Genomic DNA, 24043 nt, shown 5'->3' with positions numbered 1-24043 from the left:
TTACAATGGGGTACTCAGGTCAAAGCAGTTTCAGTCTTTTGTTCATGGTAATGAGTCATTCACGTCATCAGGAGAGTCGTCAAGGGAGCCATCAGGAGAGGCTTCCGTCCCATCATTAGGAGGGACAGCTGCCCTGTCATTAGGAGGGTGCTAACTAGAGCACAATAGGTGCTAATTAGAGCTATTGTTTAGTCACTAGCCTGTAGCAGTCAGCCTCTTGGTAGGAGTGGTCTGGTTAGGTTAAAAACTCCAGCTTTTGTTGGCTTCTGTTTTATTCTTCTCTACAAGAGTCAAGACAGACGTCAGACTACCAGAGCAAGAATTTTAGCTGAGGAAGCTTCTGTGATTTGAAGCGAAACGTCCTCACGTCAAGCAACCCAGTCCAGTCGAAGATTCAAGCTTCTCTACTAGAGTCTGGCTGTGGTAAAGTCTGCCCTGAATGAAACGCTGTGACTCCTTAAACTTTTAAACCTCCGATTGCTCCAATCAGGTCCGCTGATTTGATCAGACCTGATCGATCAGGTCGTCTGATGATCGCACTGACAGGCAGCGAGTGCGCTTTTATTTTAAAGAGTCGCCGGTGTGATTAGACACAGAGAGAGAGAAAGAGAGAGAGAGTGTGTGAGGGAGAGCGCTTTTATTTTAAAGTCACAAGTCTGATCAGACAGAGAGAGAGAGAGAGAGAGAGACGGAGAGAGAGAGCGCTTTTATGAAACGACAACAGTCAGCTTTGCGACACGGTGAATAGTCCTCATATAATGAGTCCAGTGAAGCAATGATCTTGCAGTATTTATAGCTCCAGAAGAAAAATGGTGCCCGGCGGGATGTGTGAAATGGCGTACAGTACGGTGTTGCAGCGTGGGCAGGCTCACAGTAGCGGACAGTAGCACAGCGCTGCGTGTACTCGCGTGAAGGCTCCATGCTGTGCTGTACGCCGAAGAAAATTAAACATGTTTAATTTCTTCCGTCCTACACGCACAGCCCTCAGCATACTACTGCGTATTGAGAAAAAACTCCACGTAAAGTGGGCGGAGAGCTGCTCATTGCAGTGTAGACGATACGCTGCAATGAGCAGCTCTACGAATACGCCAATGTGAAAGGGGCTTAAATGTTGCAGGCATTCATTTCAAAATGAGCAAATAGTTGCACAAAACAAAAACGTTTATCAGTTTGAACATTAAATATCTTGTCTTTGTGGTGTATTCAATTGATATAGGTTGAAGAGGATTTGCAAATCATTGTATTCTGTTTTTATTTACATTTTACACAATGTCCCAACTTTATTGGAATTGGGGTTGTATTGCATTCTATTAATGTTTTGAGAACAGAGTGACTTCCCCCCTCTCCCTGAGTGCAACGTGAGTCCGTTCATGTGCCATTTTGAGAACGGAGCGCATTTCTACACTGTCAAAAAAAAAAAAAAAGAAGTGGACAGAAAATATAGCAGCGAGGGCTACATAACAACTGAAAGCAAGACTAGGAACGCAACCACATGTAAACACAAACCAGCCTACGTACAGACTACGCCAAAAGCTGCGTTTTTTTCCAGCGTACTCCATACGCATGACAACTCGACTGTATTCAAGCCCAGTGTCGAAGGGTCTTAAAGGACTTTCACTCTTTAGTATGAATGCCAGGCGTTATGTTTGGAGGAAACCAGGCACCATCCTTAAGTGAAGCATGGAGGTGGCAGCATTGTGCTGTGGGGATGTTTTTCAGCGGAAGGAACTGGGAGACCAGTCAATATTGAGGGAAGGTGAAGGCAGCAATGTACAGAGACATCCTGGATGAAAACCTACTCCAGAGAGCTCTTTTACTCAGCCTGGGGCGACGGTTCATCTTTCACAAGGAATGGCCAAAACTGCTTAAAGATAGATGTGCCAAGCTTGTGGCATCATATTCAAGACCTGAGAGTGTAATTGCTGCCAAAGGTACATCAACAAAGTATTGAGCACAGGCTGTGAATACTTATGTATGCATGTTTTCTTAGATTTTTATTTTTAATAAATTTGCAATAATAATAAAAAAAAACCTTTTTCCATGTTGTCATTATGGGGTGTTGTGAGTATAATTTTGAGGGGTAAATGAATTTACTCCATTTTTGAATAAGGCTGTAACACAACAAAATGTCAAAAAAGTGAAGCACTGTGAATACTTTCTGGATGGACTGTACTCCATCTACAAATCACTCCTGCCTACACTCTCTTTACCTCTTGATCACACTCTCCATTACTTTGGATAATTGACTCCATGTACTTAAATTCCTCTACTATCATCTCTTTTACTCCTTGCAACTGCACTATTCCACCATGATATGATCCCCCTCATTCACAGACATGCACTCGACCTTCCTTCTACACACTTTTTTTCCTCTTGTCTCTAGAGTGTATCTCTACTTTTCTATGCCTGCTCTCTACTCTCATTACAGATCACAGTGTCATCTGCAAGCATCATACTCCATGCGCACTCCTGTCCGATCTCGTCCTTCGATCTGTCCATCACCATTGCAAGCAAGAAAGGACTCAGAGGTGATCTTTGGTGTAATCCCACCTCCACCTTGAATGAATCCATCATTCCTGCTGAACACTTCACTGCTGTCACACTGTCCTTGTACATATCCTGCACCACCCTCACATCTCATACAATTCTGCATACAATACCAAAACTTTTTTCTTGACATTTTGTCATAAGCTTTCTTTCACTCAGTCCACAAACACCGTGTAACTCATCCTGGCCTTCTCTGTACTTTTTCATCAACACTCTTAGATGCTTTTTTTTGTTGCATGAAACCATATTGATGCTTCCAAGTCTTCCCCTTTTTTGAAGCCTAAAATCTACTGCTACTTCCCATAACTTGTGGCTGACCAACTTTATGCCTCTGCACTTAATGCCGTTCTGCACATCACCCTTGTTGTTAAAAACCCGAACCAGCACACTTCACTACTCGGGCATGTATTCATTTTCCAAGATTTTATGAAACATTGCAGTTTAAAAACTCCACTGTCATCTCTCTGAAACATTTCCATACCTCCACTGCAATGTCATCCAGACGAACTGCTTTTCCACTCTTCATCCTTTTCATAGTTGTCCTGACTTCATCCTAATTAATCCATTGCACTTCCTGATTTGCTCTCTCCATATGTAGCCTTCTCTTTCTTTAATTTTTTTCATTAATCACTTCCTCAGAATACTCCAACTTTTTATCACACTGTCCTTACTTGTCAGCACATTACTACCATCTACATCCTTTATGGCGCAAACCTGTTGCACATCCCATCCAGCTCAGTCCCTTTGTCTGGTCAGTTGGCTTTGTCTGGCCAAGACCTTTTCTCCTTCTTTAGTGTTAAATGTTATGTACAGCTCTCTATGCCTCTTCCTTAGCCTTTGCCACATTTCTTTTGTTGCATTCATCTTTCCCTCAATCCTAACTGGTATCCCAGTTCTGGAGCTGAAAAACATCCCCACAGCATGATGCTGCCACCACCATGCTTCACTGTAGGGATGGTGCCTGGTGTCCTCGAAACATGATGCCTGGCATTCACGCCAAAGAGTTCAATCTTTGTCTCATCAGACCAGTTACTCAGTTAAGATGGGCGGACAGCTCTAGGAAGAGTCCTGGTGGATTCAAGCTTCTTCCATTTATGGATGATAGAGGCCACTGTACCCATACAAGGCGCTCACTACACATCGGGAGCAATAGGGGATTAAAGGCCTTGCCCAAGGGCCCTTAGTGATTTTCCAGTCAGGCGGGGATTTGAACCCATGATCTTCTGGACTCAAGCCCAACACCTTAACCACTAGACCATCACCTCCAATTAGTCACCACTTCTGTCTTTGTGCACTCTGCCCACTGCTGGAAGCTCCTGTTTGTTACGTATGTTGCAGCATTGAAGCAGTTGAGAGGTGTTAAGGTCAACTGTACCACAGTAAAAGGATCCTGACCACCAGGTTACCACAAAAAAGTCATTATAACTTAAAAGCATGTAGCAGTCCCCCCGTGAGGCAGACAACTTGGAAAATAAAGCAGCTTTGACTTATGATTTTGATTTATAAATCAAATTAATCCAGGTAAAATAACTCTATTAATGACAATTCTGTCATTTGTACAAAGTTAAAATATATAACACATATCTTTTAATTTTACATAATGCACTAATTCTGAAGTTTTGTAACAAACACACAGATGCCAAAAGGATTATGGGTAAAATGAGCCTCCGCTAACGCTGATTGGTTGACTCTTTCACTCTATGTAAAAACCAACATGTTAATGTGACGTGTGTTGGTGTTTACATATAAATGTGCTTTTGTAAAATATGCCATTTTATTCATATGCAAAACAAATAAAGCCATTTGTAAATGTCAAGTTCTGATTAGACAACCGTTTGATATAACTGGGGTCAGAATGCATGGAACACTGCCATCTACTGGCGCCCAGATGCTGAGACCCTAACCCATAATCCTTTGCATGCCAGAGAGTTGCTGCAGTTTAAACAGCACAGAGAGAATCCACGACGACAATTGTAAATGAACATTATACAACCAAAATGTACATTTTTATTTCTTTTCATCAGCTGCAGCAAGAGGCTGCAACAGCTCTCTGGTGTGCAAAAGATTATGGGATATCTCAGTACTTAGGGCAAATACTGCCATGAACACTACTGGCCAGTAGATGGCAGTAGAGACTGTGAAAACTTGCCAAAACAAGTATTCCAAATAAATAATCAGTGTCTGCTACATTTAATCTGCGTGGAATTTAATAAACGCAAACCGAATTTCAGACATATGTATTACTCTGGAACAAAGATGACAAACAGTGCTATAAAGGACAATAAGCATTTTATGTTGCGGGGTGTTAAGAGGGTCGTGGTTGGGGGTTTGGGGGACCGAAGCCGAAGGCTTTTAGCCGTGCTAATGCTCCCCAGAAGCATTTACTGAAAATAAAGTGTGAAGGAACTAAATGAGATGGTGAGGACTTTCCAGTCATCTGAGATGCAAATAAAGAAAAATGGTTAAAATGGTGTAGTTGGGGCGTCTGGAGGCTGAAGGTTTTTAGACATGCTAATGCTCCCCAGAAGCATTTACTGGAAAAAAAATTCTGAAGGACCTAAATGACATGGTGAGATGTTGAAGAACTTCGCTCATTCATGTCCACGACGTATACATTAATGCTGGGTTGAAAAGATCAAATCGTCCATATGTCCAATAATCTATTTATTTACACACACACATATATACAGTATATAATATAAAATATGGGGTGTGTGTGTAATGGAATGATCATTTCTCTACATTGATTGTGGACATGCTGATTCTGATTGAGAAGCAGCACGTCCACAATTTATTCATCAACCTCTCGCCGGAACTGTTGTCTGTTATTGTGGGTAAGAAAAGAAACTTGTCCACTGTTTAATTCACACAGTTGTTTGTTTGTTTTTTCATTCCCCATAACATGCCATTTCTGTGGGATGAAGGTTCTCTGGTGTGGTCTGTGGGAGACCCTTTCCCATAGATGCATTCTCCTGCTGCAGGGTAAAAGTCCTCCTGCTGCATGAGAATTTAGGAGAACTTTCTCCCCACTGCAGGAGAAATTATTCCATAGGCATGTTCCCCCTGCTGCAGGAGAACTTCTCCCATAGCCGTTTTCTCTTGCAGCAGGAGAAAAGTTCTCCTGCAGCGTGCTGCACAGCAATCACTGCAGGCCAGGACCATTCTCCCCTGGAAATGTATTAAATTTATAGCTCTCTGAAAAACTGTTGCCTGCATTTTGACAGCCAGATTTTGTGAAGTAGTATTAATATGTTGCATAACTACACAATAAGGTAACAGCTGTGTATAGATGTGCACAGTCTGTGGAGTGGCGGGCACTCAGTATGCCAAAGCAGGTGGTCCAAACGCTTCTCATGCAAGCTCTTGTCCCATCCCACTGACCTTGAGGCTTTAATTGTTAATCTCTCTGTAGAGGTGCACTGGTCATGCTGTGCTCTGTACCACAACAGAGCAGGTGACTTAGAGACACACAGTCAGTGGTGGGCACACTTCTGCTAATCCGCTAACTGCTAATTGTCAAAGCTAATGTTTTTATTATCAGATTAGCTTTTCAGATAACTTTGAAAAGCATCATCGGACCAATTATCTTCCAATAAATTCTGGTCCGATCATTTTTAGATTGCTAATATGTTTTTGCAGGTGAAGTGAATAAAGCATTAACAGCTTAAAAACTTATTTTGTCTGATATAAAAGATTTTAGTCCTTAGCTGTTAAAGATTTTGTAGCAGAAAAACCACTCTATCCTCTGTAAACAGAGGAGAGTTGGTTTTAGGAGAAACCACTCTATCCTCTGCAGTAGAGGAGATGTGGTCACAAGATAATTGCTTTTGACACCATACTAACTCACCAGCATTACCACTGAAGTCATCCAGAGGCATACAGTTTTAACTTATGGAACCCCTTAACGCCTGAATTTATATAGCTGTATATAAAAAATGTTTTGTGTGTGTTTTTGCCTTTAAGTAGATGATAAATAATGTTGAGAAAACTACTTTTTCCACAGGATATTACTAATGTGTTTCTTTGCACAGGATTATCATAATCTGAGGTAGTTTCTACATATTGTTTCATGGAATCTTTACTAATACAGGAACATGCAGTCTTTTAAAAATGACTGAAATGGCACATTCATATTGGACAAAAATCACTGAGGAACTTGGTAATAATTACTTTACCTTAAATCCCCATGTAAATCTACTCCCTTCCAAATAGGGCTTCAGAAGATAGACGCTACACAAGCAACAATATAACTTTTTCCTTTCCTTTTTTTTAAACAATTTCTCTTCAAAGCAATTTTGATGATTTTCAGCACATTCAACATGTTAGAGTTTGTATGCTATTGTATGTTTATAACGTTCTTCCTCTCTTTTAGGAGAACTCAGTCACTTCATGGTCCAAGTCCAGTGACCACATTTGGCCCAAAGGCCTGCATGCTCCAGAATCCACAAGCAGTGATGTAAGTAATGCAGCGACATTGCTTTTTCCACCAAGACCTTTTATTTCAGACTCATGAATCAGTATACATAATTCCATAGGCATCTGCAATGCTTTGAGGATAGCAGCAATATCTGGCAACAAAAGGATGGTAGTGGTCAGAGAGAACATAGAGAGGGCCGACTTCCTATATGCTGCATTGTAATTGGCTGAGCGCCGGCCGCCATTTTGAATGTGTGTAACTGGGTGTTGCTATAAACGCACAATGGCAGCCTTTGTGTCACTCTAGAGTCGTATTAGAGACAAACGTTTCTGTTTATGTGCATTTTTTATGACCATGGATCATAACTATCATACCAGCAACATCAGAAAAACATCAAGATCTAAAGGAACTGAGTGTTCGGCTATCAGTTGCACCAAGTACACTAAAACAAACAAGGAAGTGGCATTCTCCTCCTTTCTAAAGAGTATCTTTAAGAAATTATTTGATCCACCGACATCAGTAATCTTTTTGCTTAAAGTAGACCTGCATTGAAATAAATGCAGTCAGATCTTTGGACCAAAAAATGACTTATATTTACACATAAGATTCTTCAGAATGTAGTAAAGTAAATCTGTAAGCCCAGATCTGTCATTCAACGGAGAAATCTTAATTTGAAAATGACAAATTTACAGCTAACATTTAGCCCTCCGCAAATTGTCCCTCTCATCATGGACGCTGCCGAGACATCAGGGACAAGACCCTCTCCCAGCATGCATTGCGCGCGCCAACTGTAATTTGTGGATTTACGTCAGTTTGCATCTGCACCTTTTTCTTGTCTTATACGGAAGGATCTACTTTTTAAAACTTCATATTGTCTTGCGGTACGCTTGGTGAGTACACATTTCTTTTATTTGTGCTTGAAAATTATTTTTGTGGACTTTTTCATACGCCCGTTTGATTGAGTGGTGTCACATTGAAAATCTACTGTCTTGCACCTCCGGTGTACCGTCGCGGGCTACGGAGGCGAGACCCACAAAGAATTCAAGTCATTAAAATATATAAACCTCTCTCAGCGGCCACGGAGCTCTGCGGCTCCGATTACCGAGACGTGTGGCGCTGCAGATTTTGCAGCAAGAAGTCTGTCCTTGCGAGCAACAGGTGTCACCGCGCGCACTGCATTAAAATGGCGAGCGTAGTCTCTGGACTTGTGCCAAGTTGGCTGCAACTCCATTCAGTAGGCAGAGAGGTTTTGCTGGCTGCACAGCAGACATGGGGGTGTGAGTGCCGCGGCGGCATTTAACGAGCGCATGCACTCGGTAAGCATATCGGGGGCAGTGAGAGCGAGGCGTCGGGGAATAATGTCGCCCGCTGTCGATGCCGCCGCTGATCTGATCCCCGGATCTGAGCAAGCAGAGCTGTATCTCACATTCATTGCAGCTTACTTTTGGATGTTGAAACCAGGATGTGTATAACAGTAACATTACTAAGAGATAAAATCAATTTCAATGCGGGATCGGACTGAAGGCGGGAACGCGTCGTCTTGTCACCGACGTCATGGAAATGATCCGGATGTACAAACTGTTTTCACCGAGGGCTAAATGTTAGCTGCAAATTTGTCATTTTTAAATGAATATTTCTCCGCTGAATTACAAATTTGGGCTTACAGATTTACTTTACTGCATTCACAAGGGTCTTATAAATACATATCAGCTATTTCTTTTCTGAAATCTGACCACATTTATTTCAGTGCAGGTCTCCTTTAACGATTCCCTTATTGGTCCTTCAGAGTGGCCGTTGTTTTTGGGCGTTTTTTGTCAGGAAAATGATCATTTCTCTCCATTAATTACAGACCCTGCAGCGGGTCTGTAATCAACTTTTCTGCAGCGCGGCTTTGCTTTGAACCTTGAACCAATCGAAGCAGTGATTCGCAAATCGAAGCAGTGTTTCGTTCTAATGCTTCGTTGATTCATTGTTTTATTTCGGTTTATCTTACTTTTCCCCCGTTAAAACCCTAAAGAGCATATGTCTGTGTGTGTGTAATAGTTACCTTTTTTATGTTAAACTGACCTGTTATGGTCTTCTGAACCAGTTGATATATGTATTTTAGAACTTAAAAACGGGACCGATGCTAACGCGTTAGCATGTCTATGGCATTTTCAATGTTAAAGTTAGCATTAAGCTGTTGCAGCTGTCAGCACGTTTGTGTGCATTTGTTTTCTGTGTAATAATGGCTCAGCATTTCTTGTCGTAAAAGAGTTACATGTATTACAAATTGTGTAATATTTTTAAATTTACTTTTGTTTATATATTAATAATAATAGCAACAACAACAATAATAGTAATAATAACTAATAATGCTACAATGCAATTTTAGAGAAAGAGACAAAAAGAACCTGATTAAAAACGCAACAGAAAATATAAAACTAAATATAAAACTAAAAATCTAAAAGATCAGGCTGCCTAGGTTATAATATACTTACAGTGCCTTATTTTCCACTCTATACACTCCACAATCATAACAGCTGTTTAAATAAATGATTGTAATAGTAGTTCCTTGCGTTCTAAAGTCAAATAGTGCATTACAGTAGCTTGTAGTACACTCAAGAGAAGTTTTGTTTACAAAACATCACTGCCCCAGTTACACACAATCAAAATGGTGTCCAGATTACATCATTTTGTGGGAGTCGGCCTCTCTGGTAGTGGTGCCGTTTTGAACAAGGCGGACCAGCCTTGGTGGCCACTAAACCTAGGCTAGGAAGTGAAACTGACATGCTCCCAATTTCCATATTCTGGATTAATTTCTGATGTGATTTTTTTTTTTTTCGCTGCACTGAAGATGTACACAGTCTTTTTTTGGTAGTACATGCACGCACAAGCGCTGACCAGGTTGTGTGTGTGCGCGTGCTCTGGGGGACAACGACTCTACTAATTTGATTGAGCTAACTGACACTGCTAATTCTTGTAACACACACACACACAGAAAACAAATGGAGGCTGTTTGTAGGAAGAAAGAATGAAAAGCTGGACTCATTTCTGATATGATTTTTTTTTTTTTCACTGCACTGAGGATGGACACAGTCCTTTTTTGGAAGCACGCACAATGCCGACCCGGTTGCTCACGGGGGACAACGAGATGATGATTTGATTGAGCTAACTAATGCTGCTACTTCTTGTTACACACACACACACAGATTTGGTCGACCACAAGCACGACTCGAGTCCACCTCTTGTACTTCTCAGTGGTTTCAAAGATGGGATAAAGTTTACTCCTTCCACATAATCCTTTGTGGGTATGTTGAATCGCTCCGTGTCCGACACAGGTCTTAGCTACGGTACTTGGTTGCCACCGTTTTTGGGTTGAAGGGCTATTCCGCAGAAAATAAAATGAAAAAGCTGACTTGTCCTTTTTGACGGAGGGAAAAGTTCAGCACAGGCTTCACCTCCTTCAGTCATGATGCAGAGCTGCTAACGTTAGCTGCCTGTTTGTAAACAGAGACAGAGCTGCGCACCAGGGGGAAGAGCGGCAGCGGCTGCCTCCGCTCTGCCTGTTAAGAACTCTCATAGCCCGCTCATACCGTAGGGACGGTATAACAGAACATTTTAGTGGTTTTGATACCGTGGGTTTTTTATACCGTGGTACACCGTGAAACCAGTTATCCGCCCATGTCTAATTGTCATTATGAGTTTATTTTTGTTTGAAATAAATTTCATTCATTTATTCATTCAACATGTGGACTTCATAGAAATATGTACAATATCAAATCAAACTTTTTATTCAAGTATTTTCTCATTAAAACATTTGTTTTACAGATAGAAATTTCCAAACATAAAGTGCCAGCACGTAAAAGACATCCATTAGCAATACAGATATCCATTCAGCACCAGCTCAACACAACATGAATAATAAGGAAAGGTTTTAGGGCCGTATTAGAGAATATTCAAATGTCCAACTTTAATTCAAGCCAATTTAGAAGGTAGAAAAAGAAGATGCATCAGTTACTTTACATCCAACATAGATTTTAACCAGTTGAAGTAAGAATTCCCAGAGGCTGATAATCTAAGAAAAAAATGCGAAATGGGCAGCAAGAGCTCAATTAGCATGGCAGTGGAGGAATGTAAACGTGTAGAAGGGCTATAGTCAGGCTTGCGCTTTTGTTCCCTGTGACCAAGAACAGGTATTCAGATGGAGTGAATGTTGCAGGAGCAGACAAATAAGACTTAAGTCCGTTTTACACCATGATGGGTTAAGGAAGCATATGAGGTGATACTATCAGTTTGTGTTCATTTTTGTCTGACAGACGTCCTTTTCTCATATGCAAAATGAGTTCCTTATCAGCTGATGTCCACGGAGTCCATCAAATAAATTTTGTGCATGTTCAAAACTTTGAGCAAAGGTCAGGTCAAGAGCATCCCCACTACCTACCAATATGTTATGGCTCATGCTATGTGTCTGTGTCTTGGACAGCACACTATAACTGGGTACCAGCTTTAGCTGAGGAAGTAACCTGCATCGAAATGGTGTCCCATCATCCACTTCATGCTACAGTATCCAGAGATAAGCAGCGGCACCAACGGGCCTCATGGCCTCTATTGGACTTAGTTCATACCTCCGCCCATTGACGCAGACTGTTGTTTGGCGCGCTCAGGTGCACACCGAGAGCAAGTTCAGAATTAAAGGCCTTGTTCATATTACCATAGTGACGCTAAAAAGTGTTGTGTCCCCAGACGTACCCACATGTCCTGTCTGTTGACAACCATTTCCTCTTATACTAATTGCAACTTGTAAGGTGTTTGTTGGATGTTAGGAAATTAAGGCTCCTCTTGTTTCCATATTCTAACTTTTTCAAGCAGTGTTCAAATAGAAGGTTTCTTGTGAAAATTACACGTGGTTTCTGCAATCTGCCCATTCTTGTGAAATCTATTTCTTTAAACATGACGGCTTTGGGCATTGGGCAGTATGGCTTAAAATTAGCATCAAAATTTTTCACTTCACTTTCATGAATATCATGGTATTGCTGGCTTTGCACTATATTGTCCCCTTTATGATTACCTTACATTTGTTGTTATTATTATTATTATTCATTTATTTTAAACATTTTCAAACATTTCACAGTTTACATTTCCTTCTCCTGACATGTTCAAGATGGAGTTGGCGGAAGTATAAACTTATATTCCTATCCGGTTACATAACTTAGTTTAACAAACCACTTTACCATTGTTCAACTATCTGCACTATGTGTAGTTTTAAGGGCCCCTTCACACATAACAGGATTGAGGTAGAATGGCGCAGAAAGGAGGAGTCAAATGGCACTCGTGGGAAATTGGAGCTGCACTCGAACGCCTCATACAGCAGTCACCACATTCATTCGGGCACGGCACATGGACTCTATATTCGCGTGCCGCTCGCACCGCAAACCCATTCGAACAGTGGGCAAGATGAGGTTGCACTGCCATCTGATTGTGTTCACGGAATTTGAACAGCATGTCGTACACAGGTCCGACTTATTGTGCAGTGGCCATGTAGCTGCACAAAATTATCCATGTTGAACCGTGGCTGAATGACGTATTTGAGGCATCCTTCACACCAGCGACAGCCACACATTTTCTAAGTGCCCCACAAGAGTGTTACCAAGCAATACAATTGTCTCATTGTGCTGCTCCCCCCCCATCCACAAATGGCATTTAAGTGTGCATGTGCTCCACCACTCCCAAAAATGGAATGAGTGTGCGGTGTCCCCCCCCCCCCACACGCACACACACAAATTGCATACATGTGTGCGGCAAGCTCTCCCTCAACACAGATGGTGTGTGAGTGTGTCATCCCCCCCATAAGCCTGTAGTTATGGTGTGGCTGAGGTTGCAAATGGTGGCTGCAGTGCAGTGTGATCACAGTGTGATCATGGTCAGAAAAGCGTGCACAGCTGGATAACTGTCATGTCCATAATGGCACAGCTAATAGCTGTGGAACACCATGGCATATTGCAAACCCACACCACCACAAGAGAGATGAAAATAAGAACCCAGCTCACCTGCATGTCACAGCGGCAGGCATGTCATGTGACACGCGATCGCAACATGAGTGATCTGTCCGTCATGTCCCAGCCTGATTGACAGCCTCACAGAAATACTTGGAAGGTTTGGCTGTGGCACTTATAACAGTAACAGGGAACTCCGCTTAGAATTCTGCAGTGAATTTGACCTGGCAGTTACCAACACATTTGCTGATGTCCTTGACCACCACTACTTCACCTGGAAGCACCCAAGGTCCGGGTACTGGCACCTGCTGGACTAGATGCTGATCAGCCAGAAGAATATGAGTGATGTTTGCATCACCAGAGCTTTCGGGGGAGCAGACTGTGGCACAGACCACCTAAAAAACTGGACGTGAGCAAATTGAAGAACGAGGACTTCCGCACAAGCCTGACTACAGTTTTCGACGAAGCATACGTGCCTAACCCAGATTCCCCAGCAGCGGAGTAATGGCAGTACTTCAAAGGCACCCTGTACAACCTAGCTAAAGAAGTCCTTGGTCACCCAAAGCAGAGACATGAGAAATGGTTCAACGAAAATGGCACAGTCATTTGCAGCCTATTGCAGGAGAAAAAGAAAGCTCACCTACCACACGTGGCCAAACCGAACTGTTCCAAAGCAGAAGGTGATCTTGCCAGGGCAAAGACCAACCTCCAATGAAAAACAAGGTGCCTGGGGAAGGCCTAGTGGAATAACAAGGCAGATGGTATCCAATCTCTTGCTGGCGCTGGGGACACCAGGGTCTGCTACCAAGCACTTAAGACAGTCTTTGAGCCCCGAGGTGCCATATCTAGCCCCACCTTGCACAGGATGGCACAACTTTACTGACAGAGAAACAGAGATTCTGGACCGATGAAAAATCCACTTCAACAAGCTGAGTAACCAAGTATCCAACACCAGTGTCTCTGCCACAAGCACCATCAGATATCAACATATTTTGGAGACCTCAGATGACCCGTTGACACAAGGTGAGGTGCAGAAGGCCATGAAGAACCTTGCACTTGACAAAACACCCAGCAGTGATGACATCCCCGTGGAAATCTACCAGTACGGTGGTGAAAGAATCACCCATGCGTTGTACAATGTACTGTCCGCTGTCTGGAGGGAAAGAGTCATCCCCCGGGACTTGGAAGGATGCCATTATCATCCCAGTGTTCAAGAAGGAAGGAAGCAAACAACAGTGTAGAAACTATAGAAGGATTTCACTGCTCGCAAGTGCCGGCAAAGTCCTTGGAAAAATCATCCTCAGCCGAATGTCTCCCATCTTCGATGCAGTGATTCCAGAAGCACATTTGAGCTTCCGTAGCAATCGCTCCACAACAGATTATCAGGCTGGATGGTCAGGAATTGCAGGACACAAATGCACAGCTCAAACAAACAGCTCTGGTTTTTGGAAGGCTTTACTGGTGAGGATAGCAGAGGTTGGTACACATCTCTATGCCAATGACTAATCCATGGTGGTGCACTCATCCAGTGAATTGCAGCACCTTGTCAATGCCTTCAACACTGCAGCAACTGACCTAGGTTTCACCATCAATGTGAGGAAAACAGTGGTGATGTTCCAGCTCTCTCTGAAGTAGACTGTACCGGACCCAATGGTACAAGTCTTGGAACGGTCCAGCACTTCATATACCTAGGTAGCACCTTGTCAAGCAACAATGTCTTGACAAGGTCAAAAAAAGGATCAGTTCCGCAGCCACATCGTATGGCAAACTACAACACTAGTTCCAATGAAGTTGGGACTTTGTGTAAAATGTAAATAAAAACCAAATACAATGATTTGCAAATCCTCTTCAACTTATATTAGTTGAATACACCACAAAGACAAGATATTTAATGTTCAAACTGATAAAATTTGTTTTTGTGCAAATATTTGCTCATTTTGAGATGGATGCCTGCAACACACTTCAAAAAACTGGGATAGTGGTATGTTTACCACTGTGTTACATCACCTTTCTTTCTTACAACACTCAATAAGCGTTTGGGAACTGAGGACACTAATTGTTAAAGCTTTGTAGGTGAATTCTTTCCCATTCTTGCTTGATGTACGACTTCAGTTGTTCAGCAGTTCAGGGTCTCTGTTGTCGTATTTTGCACTTCATAATGCACCACACATTTTCAATGGGCAACAGGTCTGGACTGCAGGCAGGCCAGTCTAGTACCCGCACTCTTTTACTATGAAGGCACGCTGTTGGAACACGTGCAGAATGTGGCTTGGCATTGTCTTGCTGAAATAAGCAGGGGCGTCCCTGAAAAAGACATTGCTTGGATGGCAGCATATGTTGCTCCAAAATTTGGATGTACCTTTCAGCATTGATGGTGCCATCACAGATGTGTAAGTTGCCCATGCCATGGACACTAACACACCCCCATACCATCACATATGCTGGCTTTTGAACTTTGCGCTGGTAACAATCTGGATGGTCTTCTTCCTTTTTTGTCCAGAGGACACGATGTCCATGATTTCCAAAAATAGTTTGAATTGTGGACTCATCAGACCACAGCACACTTTTCCACTTTGCGTCTGTCCATTTCAAGTGAGCTCGGCCCCAGAAAAGGCGGCAGCATTTCTGGACATTGTTGATGTATGGCTTTCGCTTTGCATGGTTTAGTTTTAACTTGCACTTGTAGATGAAGCGGCAAACTGTGTTAACTGACAATGGTTTTCGGCAGTGTTCCTGAGCCCACGCGGTAAGATCCTTTACACAATGATATTAGTTTTTAATGCAGTGTTGCCTGAGGGATCGAAGGTCACGGGCATTCAGTGCTGGTTTTCGGCCTTGCCGCTTACTTGTAGAAGGTTCTCCAGATTCTCTGAATCTTCTGAATATATTATGGACTGTAGATGATGGAATCCCTAAATTCCTTGCAATTGAACATTGAGAAACATTGTTCTTAAACAGGTGGATTATTTTTTCACGCAGTTGTTCACAAAGTGGTGATCCTCGCCCCATCTTTGTTTGTGAACGGCTGAGCCTTTTGGGGATTCTCCTTTTACACCCAGTCATGACCCTCACGTTTCCAATTAAGTGTTCTTTGAGCATTCATCAACTTTCCAAGTCTTTTGTTGCCCCGTCCCAACTTTTTTGAAATGTGTTGCAGGCATCCATTTCAAAATGAGCAAATATTTGCACAAAAACAAAAAAAGTCTGTCAGTTTGAACATTAAATATCTTGTCTTCTTGGGGTATACAATTTATTTACATTTTACACAAGGTCCCGACTTCATTGGAATTTGGGTTGTACAAAGCAAAGTGTGGAAGAGGCCAGGAATTTGCATGCAAAGCAAGTGTAAGGTGTACAGAGCTGTTGTTCTCTCCTGTCCGGTGTACTCATCGGAGACTTACATCCTCTACCACCATCATATTCGATGACTCCACCGAACTCAGATGCAGCAACCGAGGCACCTCATGAAAATACACTGGAAGTACCGCATCCCTGATGTTGAAATCCGGAAACGTGGAAACATACCGAGCGTCGAAGCCCTCCTTGCCCAGTGCCAACTGCGCTGGGCTAGCCATATGGTGCACATGGATGACCACCACCTTCCGAAGGCAGTCTTCTATGGAGAATACGATGGAGGGAGGAGAGGAGTAGGCAGACCCAAGCTGTGGTACAAAGGATGCCTGAAGCGCCATCTCAACGCTGCAGACATACAAGTTGATTCCTGGGAAACTCTCCCCCAAGTGGCGCATTGCCAGCAAGCGGACTGCCTGCCACATCGAAGCCAGGCTTGAGGTGGAGACGGCCGAGAGGAGCAGATGATGCCACGACCCTGAGAGAACCCATTCCCCTTACTCTGACCTACCTTTAGACCTCACCTGCACTCCTTGTGGCAGAGTCTGCCGCCACCGGATAGGGCTCATATCCCACAAGCGACGTTGCCGGCCCTGTCTTCTCTCTCTTGAGTCACCACCAGAAGAAGAAGATATATATGTATAAACAGTTTATTTTTGCAGCACTGGATGTTGCAACTCACTGGTCATCAAGAGCTCCTTTCACGTGCTGTGTGATGCAGCTTCGCTATGAGCTGCAGCGTACAGGTGAAGGCAGTGTCTCTCTTTGTCTGAGTAAATGAAAACCTTCATCAATATCCTTCATTAAGTAATCCACAGTTCCTCCTATGTCCGTAGCTGCTGTTACATTCAGACATCAATGGCTTATTTTACAGATTAAAAGCTTTGTGTTTCCTCGAAGAAAATGCTAAACAGCAGAGGCAGTGTTTGAATCAAGGAGAGGAGAAGGAAGGTGGGAGTAGAGGGGACTGGGGAGGGGGAAGAGTGTGACAGACAGGAGAGGAGAGAGGGGAGGTTCAGTCATTTTCACATGAAAACAAAAGTTAATAGTTTTCATGGAACACTTATAAAGCATACTGGGGAGGGGGAAGAGTGTGAGAGACAGGAGAGGAGAGAGGGGAGGTTCAGTCATTTTCACATGAAAACAAGAGTTAATAGTTTTCAAGGAACACATAAACTTTATATGCTGTTTACGATTTATAGACGATCACACACACATTTGTGTGAATAGTGGACTTATCTCTAAATGCTCATTAAAGCAGCAACTACACTGAAATCAGTCCAAGTTCAGCTCTTGTTCAGATAAGATCATTATTAAATGGGTTTTATTGTTTAAAAAAGTAATGCAATCCCACTCAAAAATGCTGAAAGAAAAAAAACAAAACACTTTAGGGTAACACTTGGGTAACACTAGTTGAAGGTATCGGCATGACATGTGGCATGACATGTGGCATGACAGTATCATAACTGTTAAATGACACAGTCATGAATGTGTCATAAACATTATGTCAGTGTCATAAATGTTTGTGACTGCTGTCATTACGTGGCCAGAAAATGTCTTTGTCATGACAAGTTGACATTCAATTTCTTTGGAATGTCTTTATTATGCCAACATGACATTAATGACATTACCAGAAAATGTATTTGTCATGACAACTTGACATTAACAAAATAAGCATCTATTTTTATGTTTATGGCAAGTTGACCTAGTTATTATAATTAGATGTGCAAGGTTACAGACCACTTCTAGGATTTGACAGGATACCCAAAAGTGACTGTCATGACATCATTATGATAGTGATAATGAAGATATTATTTGACCTCAAGTAAAGTGAAAGCATTTTGATTTGTCATTTGTCAATAGCATATCATGAAGGATAAACTGATAAACTGCCAGTGTAATGAAGACTTTCAATTACTTTTCAATCATTATGTCAACTTGCCATAAACACTAAAATATACTGAACAAAAATCTAAACGCAACACTTGTTTTTGCTCCCCATTTTCATGGGGGTAAACTCAATTCAATTCAATTTACAACCCCAATTCCAATGAAGTTGGGACATTGTGTAAAATGTAAATAGAAACAGAATACAATCGGCTGTTTAACAGTATTTTCCACATTTTTTTAAAAGCACGTTATGGCTTTGCACTTAAATAGCTATTGGAGATATACTAATCTTTGTCTTTTCATGGCATAGAGTGCTGTGAAAGGAACAAAAGGAAAAATAAATCATGAAAATCGGTGAATATTTGGCGATGATAGGTCTCAAAATGTATTAGAATTTGGCACTATTTTAAGCATTATAGCATGTCACTTCAAAAAATATGGAATAAAATAGTAGTAAAGGGTAACAAATGCATGAATTCACATGTATTCATGTATTCTTAATCTTTAACATGTTAATGAACAATTTCAGGTGGCAAAGAAGAAGCGTATCCTTTGAAAAATAATTAGGGAAGACTCACAATAACCCCATCATTATGTTTTTTGATATAATTATTATTCATACGTTTTGTAGCTGATAAGATGTTGGATTTTTCACTTTTTAACATCCTTTTTTACTGGTAAGTTATGCTCACTTATATACTTTGGAAACCTAGTTCATAAGTTAAGTTTTTAATATAACTATAACTTTTTGATATTTAGTGGATTAAGATTTTTGTCCGAAAAATTGTGTAGTGTCCGTCCCCCCTCTAGATTCCAGATAAGGCAATAAGTCAGAAGAGTATAGAATTTACAGTTGTTAAGTCTTATCATGCCTATGTAAAATAACATGCAACTTTGTATATTTTTGATATTTAAGTACTAAAATTAAGACCAATATTTGCTAATTGTAGTGTCTGTCCCCTTTTGTAGTGTCCCTCCGCTAGAGTCCTCCAGTGCATATGAAGGCTATTTCTTCTACAATAGTTCAAAATATATTTATTTTAATGACAAACTTCAGATATTCCTCTAAACTATTTTGTGTTGAAACATTGCAATTAAAAAAAAAAAAAAGTGAATGTATTGATGCAGATTTATAGTGAAATGAGTTTGTTTCCAACCAAATCTACATTGATACCATAAATTGTAAGAATATAACTTTACAATAAAGCTTAACTATTGTGATGTATATCACAATGAATATACCTGGCAAACATTTAGATTTAAACTCTTTAAAAGTCTTTAAAAGTGGCTTGACTTACATCTGTGATTAAGGGGATGGACACTACAATATCTCCTATATCATATGTAACAGATGTAAAGATGAAAATTATGATTCTCGCTGTTATATATTCTTTATTTTAGTGAACAGCATGGCCAACGAGAATGACAAAAAGTTGAACGAATGGTTGAAAAAGCGCAAGCAAAGAGAAAAGATAAAGAAAGACCCTCAAATGTATATAGCAGGCTAAATAATTAAATGGCTAGAAGAACATGGATTATACTTGACAAATAAATGCAAAGTTAGCATATTCTGTGGCATTTCTACAAGGTGACCATTTCAGATGCAAATGTCTTCCAACTTTTTTTTAATGTGAACAAATGCCTGGTAATGTAAAGGAGCTCATATAGCATGAAATAGCAACTGTTGCTCCATAAATGTTATTTAAATATGTACCAAAATTATGAATAATTTTAAGTTTATGCTGAGTTTTAGTCCCCAGAACTAATAATATTGTGACAAAATGAAAAAGAACTGTGCTCTAAAATTGTAGGATAGTTGACTCAAGACCTATTACTTCAAGAACCAAGAACCAGATTAATGATATATTTAACTTGATTTTGACACCTACAGTGAGGAAAATAAGTATTTGAACACCCTGTGATTTTGCAAGGTCTCCCACTTAGAAATCATGGAGGGGTCTGAAATTTTCATCTTACTTGCATGTCCACTGTGAGAGACATATTCTAAAAAAAAAAAAAAAAAAAAAAAAAAATCCGGAAATCACAATGTATGATTTTTTTTTTTTTTAAATAATTTATTTGTATGTTACTGCTGCAAATAAGTATTTGAACACCTGTGAAAATCAATGTTAATAATTGGTACAGTAGCCTTTGTTTGCAATTACAGAGGTCAAATGTTTCCTGTAGTTTTTCACCAGGTTTGCACACAGTGCAGCAGGGATTTTGGTCTACTCCCCCATACAGATCTTCTCCAAATCTTTCAGGTTTGGAGTTTCAGCTCCCTCCAAAGATTTTCTATTGAGTTCAGGTCTGGAGACTGGCCAGGCCACTCCAGGACCTTGAAATGCTTCTTATGGAGCCCCTCCTTAGTTGCCCTGGTTGTGTGTTTGGGTTCATTGTCATGCTGGAAGACCCAGCCATGACCCATCTTCAGTGCTCTTTGGTTGCCAAAATCTCGCAATACATGACCCCATCCATCCTCCCTTCAATACAGTGCAGTCGTCCTGTCCCCTTTGCAGAAGAGCACCCCCAGAGTATGATGTTTCCACCCCCATGCTTCACGGTTGGGATGGTTTTCTTGGGGTTGTTCTCATCCTCTAAACATGGTAAGTGGAGTTGATTCCAAAAAGCTCTGTTCTGGTCTCATCTGACCACATGACCTTCTCCCATGCCTTGTCTGGATCATCCAGATGGTCACTGGTGAACTTCAAACAGGCCTGGACATGTGCTGGCTTGAGCAGGGGGACCTCGCTGCCCTGCAGGATTTTAAACCATGACAGCATCATGTGCTACTAATGTAATCTTTGTGACTGTGGTCCCAGTTCTCTTCAGGTCATTGACCAGGTCCTCCTGTGTAGTTCTGAGCTTTCTCAGAATCATCCTTACCCCACAAAGTGAGATCGTGCATGGAATCCCAGACCGAGGGAGATACACAGTCATCTTGTGTTTCTTCCACTTTCTAATAAATAATCATAACAGTTGTTGTCTTCTACCAAGCTGCTTGCCTGTTGTCCTGTAGTCCATCCCAGCCTTGTGCAGTTCTACAGTTTTGTCCCTGGTGTCCTTAGACAGCTCTTTGATCTTGGCTATTAATACAGATAAAGAGTGCAGAAAAAGAGGGCTTCTTAAAGAAAAATGAACAGGTCTGTGAGAGCCAGAATTCTTGCTGGTTGGTAGGGGATCAAATACTTGTTTTATGTGAAAAATGCAAATTAATTATTTAAAAATCATATAATGTGATTTTCTTTTTTTTCTTTTTAGATTCTCTGTCTCACAGTTGAAGTGTACCTACAATGCAAATTACAGACCTCTCCATTGTTTGTAGGTGGGAAAACCTGCAAAACTGACAGGGGGTCAAATACTTATTTTCCCCACTGTATGTGACCCCAAAATGTGGAAAATACTGTCAAACAGCCAAATGATTTGCAAATTCTCTCAACCTATATTCAGTTGAATACACCACTAAGACAAGATATTTAATGTTCAAACTGATAAAATTTATTGTTTTTGTGCAAATATTTGCTCATTTTGAAATGGATGCCTGCAACATGTTTCAGAAAAGCTGGGACAGTGGTATGTTTACCACTGTGTTACATCACCTTTCCTTCTAACAACACTTAATAAGCGTTTGGGAACTGAGGACACTAATTGTTGAAGCTTTGTAGGTGGAATTCTTTCCCATTCTTGCTTGATGTACGACTTCAGTTGTTCAACAGTCCGGGGTCTCTGTTGTCGTATCTTGCGCTTCATAGTGCACCACACATTTTCAATGGGCGACTGGACTGGACTGCAGGCAGGCCAGTTTAGTACCCACACTCTTTTACTACAAAGCCATGCTGTTGTAACACGTGCAGAATGCGGCTTGGCATTGTCTTGCTTAGGGCTGCAGCTATCGAATATTTTTGGAATCGAATATTATATTGATTATTTTATCGATTAATTGAGTAATCAGATAAAAAGTACCTTTGTATTTTTAAACAATATCAGTAGTGGCAGGGCTCTCCCTAAGCAGTGGCACAATGTTTCTGTGCCATCATGCAGATTTTTAAGTTTAGGGTGTTCCCTCTCTCTGTTTTGCCGGGTTATTATTTATTTTTTTCATATTAAGAGTTTTAGAGCTTTGCCTAACCATAAGCCCAGGCAGTCTGTGAAAACTTCAGTCTGCGGACAGTGCATTCTTTTTTTCCTTCGTATTGCATATTTCATTTGCACTTTTTATTACTGTGATTTAGTCAGTGTTTAGTGTATATTTCTACATGCCGTACAGCTCAAACCAAAGTCAAATTCTTTGTTTTCTGTGGATACTTGGCGAATAACAGAGCCTTTGAAAAATGGCCATGGATTGCAGCGTTTCCACAAAAGCTGCCGGTTGATAAAAACTCTTACCAAATCTGAATTAAACCTTTTTTTAATCATTAAACATGACTCATTTAAAGTGCGCGTCCTTTCACTTCATCTGCGGAGGTGGGGAACAGCCAGTGGAGCAAAATTTGTTTTTTTTAAATAATATATACAGACACACTGCTTCACTTTAAATGCGCAATAAGTCTATTTCAGACAATCCGCGCGGACCCTTTCTCTTAAAAGGCTTTATTTTACTGTGTGTGCCTTTGTAAACTTGTAGCATCGCCTGCTACATTGATTAGCGTTATGGTCTTCTTCTGTGTTTTTTGTGGGAGTGTTACAGCGCCACATACAAGTGACAAGTGACAAGTTTTTATTCGGCACACAAAATATTCAAATAGAAAAAAATGAACAATTCCACAAACAAACACAGACAAAACTAGTGAGTCCGAAAGGGTGTGGGCTGAAGCAAAGCTTATTAGCGCCCACCCCTGCTAGTACAAGTCCAACAATTCTAATCAGTCATATTTACAAAAATATAAATTCACTACTACATGTCGACACACAGACATACACATCAATATACTATTCACTTATAATTATATTTATATAGTACCAGATCACAAGAAAGTCGAATCAAGGCACTTTACGCCGGTAAGGACTAACCTTACCAACCCCCAGAGCAAGCACTAGGCAACTGTGGTGAGGAAAAACTCCCTATAAGGAAGAAACCTCAAGCAGACCAGGCTCTTGGGGGTGACCCTCTGCTTGGGCTGTGCCATATATACCTATATACATACGTATATACTTTACAAACATAAATATATACATACATATACACAGTCACTTATATACATATACACCTACCCATATCTATATATCTACATACGCATACACATACCCACACATTCAAATATACAATAAGTCCCACTTATAAATTGAACATTCCATATAAATCAAATTATATTTGCTTCTTTATGATACTTAGACATAACGTTCTTTTTGAATAGTTTCTTAAATCTCACTAAGGTACTACTCATTCTAACCTCTGTTGAACATTTGTTCCATTTCCTCACCCCAACCACAGACACACAAAAACCCTTTACATTTGTTCTTACTGGTGGTTTCATAAAAATTGCACAACCTATTAAACTATATCTGGATTCCCTCAATCGGAACAGACTCTGGACATGTCTCGGTAAGGCTTGGTTTTTCGCTCGAAATAAAGTTTGAATTGTAATGTAATCGACCAAATCAATGAATTTTAATAAATTTAAAGACACAAATAGAGAATGAGTTGGTTCACGATATTGTTTATTGCAGATGATTCGTATGGCTCGTTTTTGCAAAAGGAATATTGGATTGGTATTTGATTTGTAAGTGTTTCCCCATGACTCAACACAATATGTCATATATGGTACCATCAGAGAATGATATAAAGTAAGTAACCCTTCTTGCGGCAGTAGGTCTTTGGCTTTATACAAAATGGCTATAGTTTTTGACAATTTTGATTTCACAT

At 40.9% G+C, this 24043-nt stretch overlaps 1 protein-coding gene across 1 annotated transcript in view; it reads left to right on the top strand.

Moving 5' to 3' along the window:
* Positions 1 to 24043, top strand: part of nadka (NAD kinase a) — a 118116-nt gene that overhangs the window by 34038 nt on the left and 60035 nt on the right. Inside the window, exon 3 of the mRNA XM_034171904.1 lies at positions 6920 to 7003. Within this exon, the coding sequence (XP_034027795.1) occupies positions 6920 to 7003 (84 nt within the window). The remainder of the gene's footprint in view (positions 1 to 6919; positions 7004 to 24043) is intronic.

Source organism: Thalassophryne amazonica, chromosome 6, assembly GCF_902500255.1.
Source record: "Thalassophryne amazonica chromosome 6, fThaAma1.1, whole genome shotgun sequence".
Classification (NCBI taxonomy): Eukaryota; Metazoa; Chordata; class Actinopteri; order Batrachoidiformes; family Batrachoididae; genus Thalassophryne; species Thalassophryne amazonica.
This window is presented reverse-complemented; position numbering and strand designations above follow the sequence as displayed.